Source organism: Eschrichtius robustus, chromosome 8 (genome assembly GCF_028021215.1).
Source record: "Eschrichtius robustus isolate mEscRob2 chromosome 8, mEscRob2.pri, whole genome shotgun sequence".
Lineage (NCBI taxonomy): Eukaryota > Metazoa > Chordata > Mammalia > Artiodactyla > Eschrichtiidae > Eschrichtius > Eschrichtius robustus.
In genome coordinates, this window is record NC_090831.1 from 79,934,847 (window position 1) to 79,954,505 (window position 19,659).

The 19,659-nt window shown below is 40.9% G+C and overlaps 1 protein-coding gene across 1 annotated transcript in view; it reads left to right on the top strand.

Moving 5' to 3' along the window:
• NFE2L3 (NFE2 like bZIP transcription factor 3) overlaps positions 1-15,936 on the top strand; it is a 35,801-nt gene extending 19,865 nt beyond the window's left edge. The window contains exons 2-4 of the mRNA XM_068550014.1: positions 8,664-8,831; positions 13,863-13,946; positions 14,674-15,936. Coding sequence (XP_068406115.1) covers positions 8,664-8,831; positions 13,863-13,946; positions 14,674-15,936 — 1,515 coding nt within the window. The remainder of the gene's footprint in view (positions 1-8,663; positions 8,832-13,862; positions 13,947-14,673) is intronic.
• Positions 15,937-19,659: the final 3,723 nt, after the last annotated feature.

Genomic DNA, 19,659 nt, shown 5'->3' on the forward strand with positions numbered 1-19,659 from the left:
GGCCCACAGTGAGTGCTCAATAAATGTGAGCTATAATTATTATAAACTGCTGCTAAAAACCACCCAGGCCAAACAGGTCACAGTCTCTCTTTATCTGGCTCCTCGTTTCTCTCTAGACCTGATGACTCCAGCTTGCCTCCAGCCTAGAGATGGGCCTGAGAATTCTTTGGCCTTCACCCCTGTCCCTCTGATGTCATCCTTCTTATAGGCCCCGCACTGTTGTTTGTCTTTGAAGGTTCATCCAGCCCTGAAGGTCACAGCAGGTCTCAGTCCTTCCTACCCCAGATGACTAAATGAAAGGCCCAGCTAAGCCAACTGGGACTGTTCACAAAGAGTGTTTTCAAGGTCAAATTCTCCATCATACTATTCAGGTCCCAATACAGTAGAGTAAGTACAGACTCAGAAATCATGTTGCCAGTTATCAGGAGCTTCAGAGACTTAGCAAAGAGAGCAGAAAAGCCCAGCTTTGCTTCTTTCTTCCCCTTCCCACTACCTTCATTGTCTCAGAAAACCTTCATGCCAGGCTCAGCTCTGCTCCCTATGTTGGTGGCAAAGGTGAGTTAACAGCTGCAGGACAGGTGTCAGAAGTTTACAGCCCTGGTTACCAGGGGGGAAGGGTGGGGGGAAAGGATAGTTAGGGAGTTTGGGATTGATATGTACACCCTGCTATATTTAAAATAGATGACCAACAAGGACCTACTGTATAGCACAAGGAACTCTGCTTAATATTCTGTAGTAACCTAAGTGGGAAAAGAATTTGAAGAAGAATTTGAAAAAGAATAGATACATGTATATGTATAACTGAATCACTCTACTGTACACCTGAAACGAACACAACATTGTTAATCAACTATAATATATTGGGTTGGCCAAAAAGTTCGTTTGGTTAATGAATACGTTATTCGATAAAGTTATTGGTGAAAATGAAATGTGTTTTATTTTTACCTAAAACCAAATGAACTTTTTGGCCAACCCAATAAAATAAAAAAAAATTTTGTTAAAGCTGTTTACAGCCCAGTAGGAAAGAAGAGACCCAAATAATTGTAATTTTACATAGAGTAGAAGAAATGTCATAGGAGAAACCCTAGAAGCCATGGGATTTTAGAGACAGAAGAACCCAGTTTTAGCTAAGGGGCCCAAACTGAGAAGGTTCTGGATCCATGCAGATGATGGGGTGGGTCGGCTCCCATCAGCCAGGGCTGTGGTGGGCAGGGCCTGCCTTACCAGCAGCTGCCAGTTCAGTACAAGTCCCTGGGTGTTTAGTTGTGATGAAGCACCCCAGCTCACAAGGTTACGATGGCTTCCTGCGGTGAGCGTGGAAACTTTCTTCTTCTCCTTTTTTTTTTTAATTGAGTCCCAGCCCCACGAGAGTAAAAATCACCTACCTACACACAAATAAAAAGTAACTTAATAATGGGTTTAGCTAACCCATTCTTTAAGGGCATGGGCCATAAATCTCCAGTATGTACAACAGTGCTTATAAAACACGTGTACTGTCTATTTCAGCTCCATGTCGTTGAGTTGAGGAAGACAGGAAAAGAAGAGAGCAACGAGGTAGTAATTACTGGCTACTAGGGGCTGGACTCACTTTCTCTTGGGGTTTTGATTGAGTTGTCACCAGTTAGTCATTAATTGCAACTCTTCAGAATCAAAAAGCAGTAGAAAGGAGTAGTAATTAATGTCTATACAGCATCTTAAAATGTATAAAGTGCTTTTTCTCAACTAATTCCTTAAAATGTGAATTAGAAATACTACCCTTTCACATCACAGACAAGGAAACTGAGGGTCAAAATGGCCCAAGGTCACATAGCTGGTAGGAGAAGGATGGGCCTCTTTTACTCAGCCTGTTTTGGACCTGAGCCTTCCTAGCCACAAGGCTTTCGTGGGGCCTTGCAGACTGTGCAAATTATACCATAAGTGCAATAGGCCGTTTTCACTTTCTAAATAGAAATATTATAATGTTGGACCCTCCACCCCTCCCTGCCTTGAGATCCTGGTGTCTGCACCCCTCTCCCCGCTGCAGATTGCTAACTGTCACAAATTGGGTTCTCTGGGAAGGGGACTCTGAGCCCAAGTTTAGTGGGCAGGATGTTTCTAAGGGAATACCTTTGGGATTTACAGCTGTGGAAGGAAGTATAAGAAAGCACGTTGGACAGAAGCAGAAGTGAAGCTGTGGAGCAGGCTGACAAAGCCAGGAGCTCTGGGGCCAAAGTGGCATGTCACAGTTATCCCATGATGGGCCGAGGTGGCCAGGCCTTTGGGCCCTCCCTGCTCGGTCCTGGGATGTGGGTGGCCCTAGGTGAGGCGGCCGTGGGTAGGCGAGGCATTCCATAAAGGCCCAGCTGGAGGCTGTCTGCCCGCACGTCCCCAGCAGCCACCAAGAGTCCATCCTCGAGGGCTGTCTGGGTTGCACAGCACCATGTGCGTTACACTGACCTGGGGAAATTCTCATCCATCACTTCTTACTACACCTGTTTCTGTTAGCTTTATAGTAGGTTCTCAGTAAATGATCGTTGAATGAATAAGTGAAGGACTAGCTAAAAAAAATACTCACTGAATAACTAAGGCTGTGCAAGTTAAAGTATCTGTCTTCCCCAGGACTTTGGCATTCAGTCAGTGCTTTTTATTCTGCCATCAAGATTCTTGACAGTCATGCGGTCTCCTTCCCCTGCGCCCTCGTAGATAGGGTGGCCATTAGGACAGTCTTGGTTTATGCCTGTTGTCCAGCTTAATTGTTAATAGCACCCTCTTACCTTCTCAGAAATGGACTGGTTTGGGTAATATATCATATAGCCACTTATTCATGGACCCTTGGAGTGTCAGAAAGGGCCCTCTTCTGAAACCAGGCTTTCAGCACTGGGGTGACTTGCCCCAGCTCTCACGTCTACCTCTTCTGCCCCTTGCTGTGTGTCTGCAGAGGAAGCTCAGATTCCTGCTCTGACCGTGACTTTCCTCCCTTGGCCCTTTTGCTCCTCATGCCTCCATCCTTAGGCGTACTCAGGCATTCTCTCCCCTGCTGTCTTCAGAGTCACCACTTGTTTCATATGTGCATCGATCGGAGACTGAATGGGAGAAGGTGAGTAAAAATTTTATGCTACTACTGATCAAGACTAAGACCCGGATAGAAAAATGGACAAAGACCACAAACAGTTTACAGAAAAGGAAATACAAATGCTTTCAAACTTGTGAAAGATGTTCAACCTCATTCATAATAAGAGAAATAGAAATTAAAACCACAACGAGATGCCAGTTTTCATCTCTCACATTGGCACTTTTGTTGGTAGGATTATTGTAAATTACCACAAACATTTTTGGAGGGCCATTGGGTAGAATCCATCAAATGAAACATAAAAGTTATCTGTTGACCTAGCATACATTCTAGGAATTTATTCTACTTGCACATGAGTGCAAAGAAGTATGTGTGAGGAGATTTTAATATCTTTTTTTTTAAAGAAATGATTGGAAACATCTAAATATCCATCATTAAGAAACTAATCAAATACGTTATGGTAACAGGAATGTATTCTTTTCTCTCCTCCATACACAGCTTTCTCTTTTTTTAGATCTCAGCTAAAATATCACCTCCCCTGAGAAGCCTTCCCTAACCAGTCTTTCTAAAGGAGGGCCCCCTCTTCTCTCTTTCACTTTCCATAACTTGCAGTAATTTTCTTAGTTCACTTGTATTTTGGGCTCCCTCTCCCTTTAGAATGTAAGCTCTGAAGGGGCAGTCTAGAATTCTTTTTCACTATTGTATCCCCAGCATCTATCAATAGCATAGGATTGGGTTGGCCAAAAAGTTTGTTTGGATTTTTCCATAACATCTTGCAGAAAAACCCGAACAAACTTTTTGGCCAACCCAATATTTAGCATTTAATATGTATTGATTGAATGAACGACTTTTAAAAAGACTGTTGAATCTCAGATAAAACTGCATGTTATCCTTATTGGTGAAACATTAAAATAAAAATAATGTCAGGTGTGGTAATGTGATTTAGTGTGTATTTGGTCCTCATCTCCCCCCCAGTCCCCATTTGGCAGAGCTACCAAAGACCTTGGAATTTCCTAAGAATTAAGAGCAATGGGAGCATCTTTTGTTACAGTATTTGGTCTTTCAGTCCTCAGTTCCTGAAATAGCTCCAGAGCCATAAAAGTGAAAGGAGTGTCTTCCAATTCATAACATGCCCCTTCTAACCACACCTGTCTTATGTTAATGAGGTGACTTTTGGAGAGCCGGCTGGTTGCCAGGGGGAACCAACCAAGTGATGAGAGGGTTGGAATTTTAAACCCCACCTCCCAGACCTCTGGGGAAGGGAGAGCAACTGAAGATTGAGTTAAGTCACTAATAGCCAGTGATTTGATCAACCATGCCTGTGTAATGAAGCCTCCATAAAAAACCAGAAGGGCGGGGTTTGGAGATCTTTCAGGTTGGGGAACACGTGGAGGTGCTGGAAGAGTGGTGCAAGGCATGGAGGCTCTGTGCCCCTTCCCACAATCCTTGCTCTTAGGCATCTGTTTGTTTCTGAGTTTTGTCCTTTTGTAATAAGATGGTAATCTAGTAAGTAAACTGTTTTCCTGAGATCTGTGGGCCACTCTAGCAAATTAAACTGGAGGAGGAGGGATTGTGGGGACCTTCTATTTATAGGCACTTGGTGGGAGGCACAGGTGACAACCTGGACTTGGAATTGGCCTCTGAAGGGGGAGGCGGCGTCTTTGAGACCAAGCCCTTAAGCTGTGGCATCTGATACTGTCTCCAATGAGATGGTGTCAGAACTGAGTTAAATTATAGGACACCCAGCTGGTGTCACAGAATTGCTAGATGTATGGAAAACCCACATCCGGTGTCAGAAGTGAAGTAGTGAAGTAGTATACTATTGAGAATAGAGGGGCAACAGAGTGTTTTCTTTTACGTCAGGTATCACCGTTGTTATTGAAGAGTATTCTGGAAGCATGATCAAAAAGCAACTAGACAAGAAAATGAAATAAATTTAAATGTTGGGAAGGAAGAGGTGAAAATAATTACTAAAGCAGTTGATATGACTATATATACTTTGGGGGAAAAATACAGATTAACAAATTATAATGGAAGAATAGTTTTCCTGAGTCTACCTTTTGCTGTTGCCCTAGCCAAAGTGATTTTGCTATGTAGGGATTTTGGGGATAGCTTTAATCAGATATAATTTTAAACTTTAAAGTTGCAAGAATAGTATATATCCCTTACTTAGATTGTTTACATTTTGCCCCGTTTGAGTTACCTATTTATAATTACATCTATATAAACATATAATTCTTTCATTCTGAAACATTTAAGGATGAATTGAAACTATTGTGTATAGTATTTCCTACAAAATGATTTTTTTTCCTATAACCAATTAATCAAAATCAGAAAAATTTAACATAAGTTTAAGACTATAATCTGTTGTCCATATTCAGATTTTATCTATTGTCCCAGTAACATCCTGTGTAACTACTTTTTCTCCTGGGTCTGCATCTAACCCAGGATCACACATTGCGCTTAGTTCTCAAATCTCATAAGTCATCTTTAATTTGGAAAAGGTATTTCAGTTCTTGACCTTTAAGTTGTGGAAGAGTATCAATCAGTTATTTTGTAAAGTGGCCCCCAATTTTGATATATCAAATATATATATATTTGATGTTTCCTCATTACATTGAGATTATGAATACCACAGACGTGGTATTGTATCCTTCATATCGTATCAGGAGGCATCTTGGTTTATCGCCATGTTGTGATGATAGATTTGACCACTTGGTTTAGATGGTGTTTGCCAGGTTTCTCCTAAAGTGTTATTATTTTTCTCTTTGTGTTTAAAAAGTAATCTGTGGAGTGACGCTTTAAGACTGTTTATCTTATTTTCATCAAACTTTGATTCCCTAGTTTTAGCGTTCATTTATGATTTTTTTTAAATTTATTTATTTTTTGGCTGCATTGGGTGTTCGTTGCTGCACGCCTGCTTTTCTCTCTAGTTGTGGTGAGCGGGGGCTGCTACTGTTCATTGCGGTGCATGGGCTTCTCATTTTGCGGTGGCTTCTCTTGTTGTGGAGCATGGGCTCTAGGCATGTTGGCTTCAGCAGTTGTGGTGCATGGGCTCACTAGTTGTGGTGTGCAGGCTCTAGGGTGTGCGGGCTTCAGTAGTTGTGGCACACGGGCTCAGTAGTTGTGGCGCACAGTCTTAGTTGTTCTGCGGCATGTGGGATCTTCCTGGACCAGGGCTCGAACCCGTATCCCCTGCGTTGGCAGGCGTATTCTTTACCACTGTGCCACCAGGCAAGTCCTTTACCCTATTTTCTGCTTCTTGCCATGTGATTTGTAGTCGTACAGAATTTCTCTACCTTCCGTTCTCCTCTTCCCGAGGTTTTAGGCAGGACCATCTTACATACTTTTGTTACCAAACTCTCATACACTCTAAAAGTTTGATCGGTTTCCTTATGGGCTAGATCTAGTTGTGTATTAGCCACCTGTTCCCTCTGTTATTGTTTATGTATTGTTATAGATAACATTCTTATGTTTGCACGTTCATGTATGTCTCCACATGTGTTGTGTTAACTCAAATATTACAGATTAAGGGGACCCTGCTTCATGGTTCTAAAATAGATCATGTGATTTAGAGATAAGAAGCTCCAGTGCCCACCAACAGCAAATTTATTTGTAAACAAAGTTAGCTGCCTCAGGAATCTAGAATTTTGAATTAGATTCTCTTAAGGTTTAACAAAAGAAACCTTCCCTTGGCAAAAGATTGAGGTTAAAAGAGTGATGGCCAGTCTACCTTTTCCTTTCTTCCCTGAATTTAGATAGGAATCAGTGTTTTAATTGCAGGAAAGAGCAAGACGATGGTATCTCAACCATCAGAAATCGGATCCCTACCAAAGTCTTCGGGTGTTGTGTTTGGGAGTTCATCTATTCAACAACTATTATTAAGGGTCTACTATATATATCAGCTGGTGCTAAATGCTATGGGGAAAAAAAATAAAGCAAGATAAAAGAGACTGATATTAATGGGAGGGGGGTGCTTTTTTATAGAGAGTACTTAGGAAAGAAAAGTGAGATGGTGATATTTGAATAGGGACCTGAAGGAAGGGGGGCGGGGGCGCTGGGAGGGGTGGAGATGGGGGTAGGTGAGCAGAGGGAGCGCCTTACAAGCAGCAGGAACGGGGAAATGGGGGAGGAAGTTGAGAGACTGCTTGCTGTGCCTGAGGCTGAGCGTTGGGGCATTGCCATGTTTATATGGTGAAGATGAAGAATCAACAAAGGAGAAGTAGTCGGTGAGGCAGGAGAGTAGAGAGAGAAGGTACTTGGATGCCAGGTGAAAAACCTGTTTCCAGAAAAAGGGAGTAAACTCGGTGAAATGTTGCTGATGGGTCAAATAGGTTGAAGATGGAGAACTGTAGCCTTGGGGGACCCTGATGTGCTGCTTCAGTGGAAGGGTGGAGACAAACCCTCATTGAAATAGGTTCAAGAGAGAATGCACTGAGTCCGGATGACTCTCGAGAGGATTTTGCTCTCCAGAGGAGCAGAAAAATGGGATGGGATCTAAAGAGTAATGTGGGACCAAGGGAGGGATTTTTCAAGATGGGAGGTGTTATTTTGTTAGTGGGCTGATGGGAATTAGCCGATAGACAAGAAACAATTGTTGGCCCAGAAAAGAGGATAGGGTAGCAGAAGCAATGTGCTTGAGCACACGAGCTCCTTGTGATCAAGTACTTGAACGGAGAGATCATTTGAGGTAGGAAGAAGACTGGCATCCACAGTGTGAAGAGGGAAGCTGCGTTTGTTGTATAGTTTGGTACAGTGAACAGAGAAGCAAGTAAAACCAAGTGGGCCACCAGCACATCAGCTTCCTTTTCTGCTCTTGCTTTGATTTCTCTCCTTGTTTCTGGCATCTGTGGATTTCCATTTCTTTGACCTTCACTTTTTTTTTTTTTTTTTAAAGATGAACATTTCTGTGGTTTAGAGTGGGGGGCAGTGGTGCTGTCCTTCAGTTAGTCCAGTGTGTTTTGTTGCTGGAAGAAATTAAAAATAGATCCTTTGAAAGGATTTAAGAGGCCTTGATGTTATGTTACAGGGGAAACATTATACAGAGAACTTTTAATATCACAATTGAAAGTATCAGAATATACAGTATATGCTAAATAACTATTTGAATGTTCAGAAAAATTCTCTTGCCTTTTAATTGTCTCCTCAGTTAAAGGTGGAAGGACTCATCTGCGTAAATAAGCATAGTTGAAAATATCAGATGTTAGTTTAAGCTTTATTGTTAACTTTATTTTTTCAAAATAAAAGTATATTTACCTTTTTCCTGATTGTAAAAGAAATACATGTTTGTTGTAAAATATTCAAACAGTACAGAAATGTATAAAGTGAAGTCAGCTCTTCTAACCCACCCTGAAGTCCAGGGGCTTTATAAATGCATATAATTTAAATTATCCAGATCAGAACAGCCCGTCTCACAGTGAGTTCTTAAAAAGGACAGGACACAAAACTGACCTTTGTTTCAGAATTAAATGTTTGATAATGAAATGCCAGTCTTAGCTTTTGACTTGTGGGTTTTCCTGATCACTGAGCAGTAAGTACAAAACAGTTTTAAAGATTTGACTTATTTGATGAAATGTGGATTTGTACTTAGCACATCTTGGGGTCCTTTTTATAGGAGAATGAGGTACTAGGAGCTGTGGATCACAGTTCCCAGCATGAGGAAAATGAGCAAAGAGCATCAACCCAGAGGGAGAAATCACTACAGCAGAAGAATGAAGATGAAAATAAAGTAGCAGATAAACCTGCCTGGGAGGCAGAAAAGACCACTGAACCTAGAAACGAGGTAAGCAAGTCAGAATATCCCGGCCGTACCATTTGTAGATTTTATGGCTTTTGATGGTTTGTGCTGAGAATGAATTTTGTATATGTGTGCCTTACCGTTAAGTAAATCTGATATATGAAAATACATGTTTTTTTTAAATTGTGGATGTGGTTGTTTGGTTTACAAAGGAATCAGCCCACGGAACATTGTATCTGGTTAAACTCACAGACACCCATCCAGGAACTTGCTAGCAGGTTTTGTTGTGTTTGCAAGGGATACAGAGATGGCTGGCATCCTGAACCCAGGAATCCTCAATCAACCAGCCACTTGCAGAAGCAGCCAAGTTGGCTAGGTCTGGCAGGGCAAGCCAGAGGACCCTGCAGGCATATCACCCTCAATCCAGCTGGGACTTGGGCTCAAGTCCTCACTCGGTCTCCTGGTACGCCACGCTGAAGGGGCAATCCAGGAGCCCACTTTGCATCTTTGACTAGGCCGAGTAGGATAACCTCCTTGGCTCCTCTGTGTATAACCACACTCATCAGCAGTGAAAAGGGTATGTAGAAAGATGAACTCCAAAAGCTAGGCTGAAGGGATGGATTCTTCCTGTAGCCTGTGCTTCCTCCCTTCTTTCACTTGGAACATAATCTGGACCATAATTTTGCTCAGCCCTGCTGAGGTCCTAGCCCACAAGCCTGGCAAACAAATGCTCCGGACGGGTCTGGAGGTTCCACAGACCTTTAACCACTTGACACTTCCCCTGGAAGGTGCCACCCTTGCAGGTCTTACCCTGATGGGTCTCTCAGCCCTGAATTGCCCCAGGTGACATTTGGAGCTGTGCCTTGAACAGCTGGGAGGGTAGAGAGAGTACCATGCCTTGTCCTTTCTCAGACAGCCCACCATCATTGTAGCCTTACCTATGTAACATCAAACCGAACATTACATGATTAACAGAGCGAAGTCAGAAAACAGCTCTGCTCCCTTTGCCCACCCCCCATGCCCCCACCCCCTCCAGCCTATTCTAGCCTGTTCTAGGGAACTAGTTCTTCCCTATACGCTGGGTGAAATCTGGGACAGACCCTGTGACTTCTAGATAATCAGACAAAAATTTCTCTCTGGTCATCCCAGTGCAGCAGTTGATAAGTATAGCCAGTGTAATTCTCAAAAACTGAACTGAAATTTAGTTTTTCTCCTCCTATCCCTGCTGCAGCCTCAAAGCCTGGCTGAGTGGAAAGGGGTGTGTGTGGCCAGCTTCTTGGTTTCCCCAGTTCTTCCTCCCTTGCTTGTACAGACAGCCGTCTTCTCTGGAGCTGAGGGTGTGTGATGGGTGGTAAGAGCTCAGGACAGGTGTTCCTTGACTGGTGCCAGCCTACAACTGTTTTCCCTAGACCGTAGGATGTTGTTATTTAAAACTGCTTCTCTGTTGGATGGGCTCTTTCATTTCACAGGTTCTTTGGAGACCCCACCGCCCAGCTGGGAGTCCTTCACCTGCCCCTCTTCACAAGGACACATGCACCTCCACCTCCAGGTGGCCTCTCAACCACGTGCTGGTCCTGGAAACCTGCACCTCACCTCCTTCGTCAGTCCAATCACTTCTCTAACTGCAGCCCTTGCTTGGCCTCTTGCCCTTATTTTTCAGGCAAGCTCTGGATGCACATCTGCTGTGTTCCCTAAACACACCATGTTTCTATGTGGTTTCCAAGTCCCTTTTTGCTAGTCTCACGGTGGGGAGCTCACCCCAAAGAACCCTCCCATTTTCACTTTACCTCTCAGGCTGTTCAACACTTTTATGACCTACAGTTGAGGATCCCATCGCAGCCTGGCATTTCACTGTGAAATGCAGGTGTTTCCACTTGCCTCTGCTCTTACCCACTGTTGTTCTACCCAGGCCTTGTGTTTTCCTTGTAATTCACGTACCTTGCTGTGGCTTTACCACCTGCTTACACACACACACACATCAGTGCCAGTGAACACTGAAAGAACCATATTTGTTTTGAAGGAGACATTTCAGCTCACTTTCCTGAGTGCCTCCCAAGTCATCTTTTTTGAGGCAAAAGATGTTTTTACCACTTCATTGTGTATAGATTTATGCTCTTGGTTCATTTTTCTCCTGGGTATGTCTTTGCAATTACACCCCTTCACTAGACTTCCCAGAAAAGTAGCAACTGTGTTTTCTACTTTTTTGAATTACCTATAGTAACTAAGGTAGTTACCATCACTGCTAGATAACAGGCACTCGTTAAATAATAATGAAGCAATAGATGAAGTAGGGAGCTTTCCTCGGAGAATTTAAAATTTGACTTGAGACACACATCAATTTGAACAAAACCTTCTAGAAACACATTAATCATTTAGAGCATGACATGACAATTATACATTTCTTGTAGCAGCATCTAACAACGCATCTGCTCTTTTACTGAGATATGTTACTTAGTAGGGAGTTGTCTGTGACCAAAGTGAATCACTGACATAATTTACTCTTTTAACAGTAAGTTCTTTCTAGCCCCACTGCAAGCCTGGACTTGGCTAGCTGTTAATGAAGACTAAATACACAGTATATATAGGTGTATATATACTGGTCTGAAGATACTTTCTTCTCACTAAAGACAAGTTGAATTTATACATTGTTTCATCTTTTAAAAGGTATAAAATTAAATGTGTCCACCATATTTTTTGAATACTCCTAGTGACTTTTTCAAAATGCAGTGAATTCTTGACGAAAAATAGAACTGTTTGTACTTTATGTGAAGATTTAAGAAGGAGGATGACTGCAAACAGATGTCCATAGTTAAAGCCCTCAAGTAGAAGGCATCAGCCCATGAGGTTCTGAATAGAAGTGAATTTTTAAGAGGTGAAGGCAGGTTTAAGGGAAACACGAAGAGGGAGGCGCCCCCATGGACTAGCAGCTACCTGAAGCCAACACCACCCTCAGAGCAAAGGAACCTGGGGAGAAATGCAGCTCGATGAGGTGTCACACCTTGCACCCGCCCATCTCTTGCCTCTGTCTCCTGTGGAATCACCCAGGGGGCTAGCTCCTCAGACCTCTATCTCCAGGGGCACTGAAGAAGAGGAAACAGGTATCTAATGAAACACATCTTTGACTAGCCTGAAGGATCAGTCCGTAATTCATTTTAAGCAGAATGATCTTCATACATAATAACATAATATTTCTATGTTCTACATATTAAGGGTTTCTTTTCTGCAAAGTGTTATTTACCCACAGTTAAGGATTGTTTTTTGCAGGAATGCAGATTTGTGCTGATGTTATTCATTCTCACACACTTGTGACCATCAGATTTTGGTCAGTGGTTGGCCAGGACTGATGAATCAAGTTTCTGAAATTTCTGAACTAGGAATCATTTAAAATAATCCAACTGGTGAAGAAGTCTGCTACCCACTAAGAATGTGTCGTTTGCCAGTTAAAGAAAAACAAGAAATCTTATTCACCAGTTTACCTTAAATAAGTCCTATAGCATCCACAGAAATAGACAGAAAGCCTTGAAAACATGGCTTCATAGAACCCAAGGTATTTTTTAGAAAAAGAAACCAAGTATTTATACCCACATATACAAAATCAGTCCAGCTGATCTGAATCTTCAAAAAAGAAAACCCTAAAGTAAAAAGTTGGGGGTGGGAGTTATACACAGCACATTAGTCAGGAATGTGAACTTGCTAACATGTAAAGACATCCCTTTGACACATCAGATACAGAAATCCTGGATAAGACAGAATGGATAATATCTTCAAATGTAGAACTGAACTCAAAAGCAAGACACAGAACTCTACAGATACAAGCAGCAAAGAGGGAACTCAAAATCCAGAATTTAAGACAGGCACCAAGGCTGAGGAGTCCCCAAGAAGAACTGTATCCAGATGCCACGACAGAGGCTGGAGTTGAAGAGTTCCCTGCTTTAAAGCTCAATGTTTAAAGGCTCTTCTGGTTCAGGAAATGAGGAATAGAACAATTCTAGCCACCAGTGAGGAGACAGAGCAAGGAAGCTGTCCATCCAACCTTTAGAAATCAGAACACTAAGTGGTGTGGATTCAGACTACCATCACCATCAGGAATCCTGAGTCAAGAAAAGGTCTAGAAAATGATACAAAAACTGGTCCTGGCAGAGAAAAGTATAAAACCTAGTTCATAAACCCTTGGTATGTGTCATTCCTATAGAAACTGTTCTCAACCAAAGACGAGCTCACCTTTACATATAAGAAGAAAAGACAGTGATAGAATAAGAAAAATCTAAATTATTTCTAATAGGAGTCCCAGGAGAGGCTGGGAAGTATGAAGGAGAAGCAGTATTCAAAAAGTTTATGGCAGAATATATCCAAAAATTAAAATGATCTTATGGCTCAGATTAAAGGAATACACAAGAGTCCCAAGCAGAGTAAATAAATTAAATCCCAGACATATCACAGTGAAATGGCAGGGCAACAAAGACTAAGAAAAAAACCTTTAAAACTACCCAAGGGAAAAAAAGATTAGCTGTTATAAAATGACAGACTGATAGCAAACATGTTAGTAGTAATAAATGCCGTAAAACAGGGCTGAGGAAAAACATTAAGCTTGATAAACTATCACTTAAGCATGAAGGCAAAATAATTCCAGGTTACAAAGACTAAAGAGTTCATGGAGCCGATCTAGAGAACTATCAAAGTAATTATTTCAACAAACTAAACCCTCAAGGGAGGAGACAAAGCAATAATAAGCTGATAGAACTTTGGTAACTCTAAATATGTAATTGCAACATCTTGTAATCAATTTGGAAAGTTGGCTGGAGAGGAACAAAATAAGGTGGAACTAAGAATATAAGCTAAAAAAGAAGAAGAACGGTTAGGGCATGAATGGAGGAGTTGTCGAGTTAAAGGTTGTTTAAAGCAGGATGTTAAAATACTGAGTACTAAAAAAGGAATAGAACGTGAAAATTTCAAACTAGAGATAAAAATCCAGCATGGATGCAACACCTGGTTTACCCTTTCCAGATTAAGCCTAAAAGCCCCAGTCAACCACTTCAGTCTTTTAATTTAAATGAATGATGCACCTTCTTTTTCTAGAGACATCGAAATGGAACAGACACATCTTTCTCTCTGGAAGACTTATTTCAGTTGCTTTCATCACAGCCTGAAAATCCACTGGAGGTAACTGGAATCTTGGCTTTTATCCTTGCAGGAAAAATATCTGCAGTGACCTCTCTGTGAATAAACACAACCTTATTACCTGGGATACACAGCAGTTTAAACGAATACTTAGATAACGGTTTCTAGTGCATTATTTAAGCACAGACTTAAGGATTTACTTTTTATAGGAACACTTCTTTGGAGAATTAGCCAAATATGTATAGTTCCCCCTTCCAAATAATCACAAAGATATAATCAAATTCAGAAAATCCATATTGAATCAAAACGGCAGTACATAACTTGACTAAGTAAGGCACACCTTACTGCCAGGCAGCATTACACTTTATGCTGGTCCAATTTGCTTTAAGACACATCTCCCCCCACAGTGAGACTGTTTTCACTATTGCTGTGATTATCCGTGACAGTCCACAAGGTGGACTTAGATTGCCAACAGCTAGGGTAAGAAAGATATTACAATTTTTGAATAACAAGACCTTTCATACTAACATAACTTTTCTAATTTCCCACGATGTTCAAAGAACAAATCTTTCCCTGACATAGCATGTTCTCACCTGGGCTCACATCATGTATTCTATTGCCTGCATTATTTAACTAAGGGAGTTATTCGTAGCCAACAGCATATCCCTTACTTACATAGAGGAATTAACACAAGAGGAATAAGAAGTATTGTATTAGGCACTAGAACTATTAAAAATTTTGTTAATAGTGTTTTCCTTTCCTTTTTCAGGGCATCTCACTGGGAGACAGTCCTCTCCCAGTAAGTATCAACGATGGCATGAATTCTCCTACACATTATAATGCAAATTTTAGCCAGGCTATAAGTCACGATGTAAATCTCCATGAGGCCATGTTGTTGTGTCCTGACACAACATTTAGAAGGGATCCAGTAGCAAGGACTTCACAGCCACAGGAACTATTTCTGCAGTTAAATTCTCCTCTTACCAATCCTGAACACACCCTTTCTGGAACTAATTTGACAGGATTTCTTCCATTTGACAATCAGATGAGGAATCTAACAAACCAAGACCTTCTGTATGACCTTGATATAAACATATTTGATGAGATAAATTTAATGTCTTTGGCTACAGAAGGTGGTTTTGATCCAATGGAAGTTTCTCAGCTTTTTGAAGAACCAGATTCTGATTCTGGGCTTTTCTTAAACTCAAGCCACAATAGCACCTCTGTCACCAAGTCTAACTCCTTGCACTCTGTATGTGAAGGTGCTTCACCTTCTAGTAGTGACCTTGGATCTCTTTCCCACCGTGACTTAGAAGGGGCTGTAGGAGGCTGCTACCCAGACCCCACTAAACTTTGTCATGTGGATCACAGGAGTGACTCTCATTTTCATGGGGACCTTGCATTTCAACCCATATTACATAACCACACTTACCACTTAAAGCCAAGTGCACTAGAATCCACTTACGAAACTTTTTCATGGCCTGGGAAGTCACAGAAAATAAGGCGTGGGTACCTCAATGACACAGACAGAAACTTAAGCCGTGATGAACGGCGTGCTAAAGCTCTGCACATCCCTTTTTCTGTGGATGAAATTGTCCACATGCCTGTAGATTCTTTCAACAGCATGCTAAGCAGGTACTATCTCACAGATTTTCAAGTGTCGCTCATCCGTGATATTAGACGAAGAGGGAAAAATAAAGTTGCTGCTCAGAACTGCCGAAGGCGCAAATTGGATGTAATTTTGAATCTGGAAGATGATGTATGTAACTTGCAAGCAAAGAAGGAAACCCTTAAGAGAGAGCAATCCCAGTGTCACAAAGCTATAAACTTAATGAAACAGAAACTGCATGATCTCTATCATGATGTTTTCAGTAGGTTAAGAGATGATGAAGGTAGGCCAGTCAATCCAAACCAGTATGCTCTTCAGTGCAGCCTTGATGGAAGTGTTCTGATTGTACCCAAGGAATTGGTGACCCCAGGCCAAAAAAAGGAAAACCAAAAAGGAAAACGAAAAAGTGAGAGAAGAAATTGAAGATGGATTCCATCCATATGCATAAAGCCGTAATGTTCAGAAAGTGATCAAAAGCCACTGAATCTGCTTCAAAGTTTAGCTCGTTATCTACTGCTACTTCACTCAGTTAAGGCTACATTTTGAAGCTTATGTGAACCAGTTTAGGACTTCAGTATCAGACTTGGGGGCTTAAGCCACAATGTTTCATGAACTCCTAATAGTATGTAGAAATAGGGTGACGTGAAAACTTGCTGTCCTTCACTAGCCATTTCTTAGTAAGATGGTCCCTTCAAAGAGAGCAAACACTGGATTTAATCATTTCAAAACATGTTTTTATGATTTAAAATACAAGTAACCTTAACATTTTCATTTAGTTTTCAAGAACTGTTTTAGCTTAATTCTGATGAAAACTTATGTAGCTTTTTCTGTGGAAATAAATTTTGTATTTGATTTTATAAACTAACTTTCCCCTTTTATACAGAAATCCTAAGCAAACTTCTCTTCCAAACTACCCACGTTAAATTTTAAAAATTACATAAATTGATCACTCAAGTCAAACCGAATATAGTGAACACTGAACCGACAAGCAAAATTCCCCCCCCCCCAGACCTAACACATAAAACATGACATGAAATAGACCAAGCTCTACACCAGGATGCCCAAACAAAACAAACTGGAGCTTTAAAATATTACTGCATTAGGCTTTAACACCTGAGGACAAAGAGCCTCCCTCCCTCTCATAAATAGGACTAATTCCCTGGCAGTAAAGCCAGCCTGTAGGGATAGCTCCACATCTGGAACACTGACAGCTCACACCAAAAAAACCCAACTTGCTTAAATATGGAAAGATTTAAGCAAGCATGTACAGGAGGCCATACAAGAACGCAGACCACCACTAAGGGATAATAAGCACAGACTTTGCAAGCAAAGAAATGAAAATACTGAAGCAAAATGAAAAATATTCAAAGAGGCAAAAACACAGCCATTTGATAAAAAGGACAATAGAAATAATGGCACTTGAAATGAAACCTCAAGAATTTTCTGTAGACAACTGCCCTGTCAAGGTTTTAGAACATTAACATGAATACTGTTAGTCTAATTTCAAAATTAGAAGAATCAAGGTTGTCAGATGTTTTCTGCAGTTAGAGTAATTGCCTATAAATGTCACAAGTCAAAGTTATTTTTGGGTTACAGAAATGTAGGGTGTGGATTTTATAGTAAACCTTTATACTTTAAATTGGAGCTAGGAATTTGTTTCAAGCCCCACATAGTAGCAAAATGCTTCTAGATGCAAGTTTCGCTCTTCTGACCAGTTTTGTGCAATAACCACTTTTTCAATGGTGACAGGCTGGCTTTTTGCAAGGGAGCCCACCTCAAATGTCTTAGCTTCTTAAATACAGAGCTTCAAGGCACATTCTTTCAAGCCTACATACAATGTAAAATGCCAAGACCAATTGTTTTGAAACTGCAGGTATCCCGATTTGCTCAATTTCAGTGCTTGCTCTTGTCAGGCTCAGCATTCTCCCCAATCCCTGAAAATATCAGGAACATCAAATGGGCAAAAAACAGGCACACAGCAGAGAGCGCTGGGATTCAAAACATTCACAGCAACTGAAATTCTGAGATCCATAAGGTATTTGGTGCATTGTGACCAAATATCAGTGAATGCAGCTTTCACCAGCCAGTTTCATCTCATTTGCCATGGGCTAGTTTCTGGACAGTCACTTTGTACAAATACCACACTGCTCTTCAGTACAGAGCTGAAGCTGCTTCCTCTCCTCCATCACTGATACTTCAGCAGTGAAAATTTCACACCACTATTTTAGCCTAAGCTCCCTACTTACAGATTAAGATACACCAAGATTGACTATTCTGCTCAGTAGTCTTTATCGAGCTGAAAGGAATAGGTGGAGTGTTGAGAAAATTTGATTCTCAAGCTTTTGAAAACAGATCAAAATGTCAAGTTCTAATGGAAGCCATATGCATTTTAATTTTACTGTGACTGTTGAACAGAGCTGTTAGCTACCTGACCCATTCCTTAAATAGTGTAATCAGTCTTCAGCTGAACAAGACATGGATAAACAGTCAAGACTTACTTGAATTGAGAAACAGTTCCATCAATCAAGGTTAGGGGGATGATAAACTTAAGTTCCCAAGTGTCTCCAAGTATTTGTTTGGGGGTTTAAATACAGACTCAAGCTGCAAGAGGACCCACAGAACTAGGTAAGATCAGCAATGTTTACACCCATACATCTGGTAGTCTGTATAATTGGCCTTCGGCCTCTGAAGCATGTTTTTTGCTAGGCATCATTTTCCCTCCTGATTTCAGTGGACTGGCCCAAACTTACATTTCATTTTTAACTGCTCCCAACATAAAAGTAGTCTTACCTTCCTTACTTATAGAAAATACTGTTATTCCTGAAATCATCCCTTTGTCATAGAATTACATCAGTTGAAAATTAATAGTGAAATCTGGTTCCGACAGGCGCTCAGCATCTCATTTGTCCTTTTCCTATTAAAACCTTATTTCCTTTTGGTAGCTAACAACAGGCCATGATGAAATCCTCACAGGGAAATTACAACTATTGCATGTAATCTTCAAGCAACGTGTGCTCAATAAGATGTGGATATATGGGTTCCATTTCAAGGCTGGCTCCAGTTCAGCACTGACCTTTAGAATACAGGAGCAGTCAGAAGTCAGCCCAGCTGCCAGAACAACAAAGTGATCCTATGGAGTACATATTAGTGCTTAATAATTTAAATATTTTTCACTTAAATACTTTAGTTGCAGTAATAGCAGAGCAGCATTAAAATCATTGGGTATACCACCTGAGAATATTTGTTCCAAACTTTAGACTGATTTAAAATGTAACTAAGCCACAATGAACACACGCACTTTGGGTATACTGAGATTAGTGATGTTTTCTACCTTCTGCAAAGGCACCACATATGCACACACGTTTGAACTAGTAATTGTCATTACTAAGGAACCAAGACACGATTCTTTTAAAGCCTCCCTTAATTGCCTCTCAGTACTTTTAAATATTAAGAATCACTTCAGACCAACTTTTAACGTACTCATGCACTTAATCGGAATATTGAAAACCACACAGAAGATCCAGTTTCAAAAGCTTTTACCAAAGAGGAAAACACTCCAGGTATGGGAGCCATCTCCCAAGAAGGCTCCCAATAACGCTTGCTTTTTGGTCATGTGAGTAAAACCCTCCCCTCCCACATTGTGATCACAAGATAACTTACAAAAACACTGGTTGTATTGAGGATTCTTTTGTTGCTTCACTATGGGTAAAGGAAATAGCCAGTACCAACCTTCAGTCCTGTCAGTAGGCCATTTTGGATTCAAATATTCCAGCCCCAGTCATGTTTTCCCTGACTTACATACAACCCTGAGCTTCAGCTAGAAATCGCACAGCTAAGCTGCTTCCAAATTGCTGACCTACAAACACAGTGAGGTGAAAATATAACAGTACTCTAAAATATTTCCTTTTAGAAATAAAAGGTCCTTAAATCTCAGTTTCTAAAAGAAAATTAGCAGCTCAACACACAACATACACACACACAAAATACTCAACATTACCTATTGCATGTTTCAATAAGCTAGGTCATTTTCGCCCTGTTAATACGTAATACAGATGTCTTCCCCTATTTGTGCTGGTGTTAAACGCTGGGTATTTTAGGGTTGGATTATACCAACTTGATTTATCTTCTTCAAAAGTTAACTTCTTT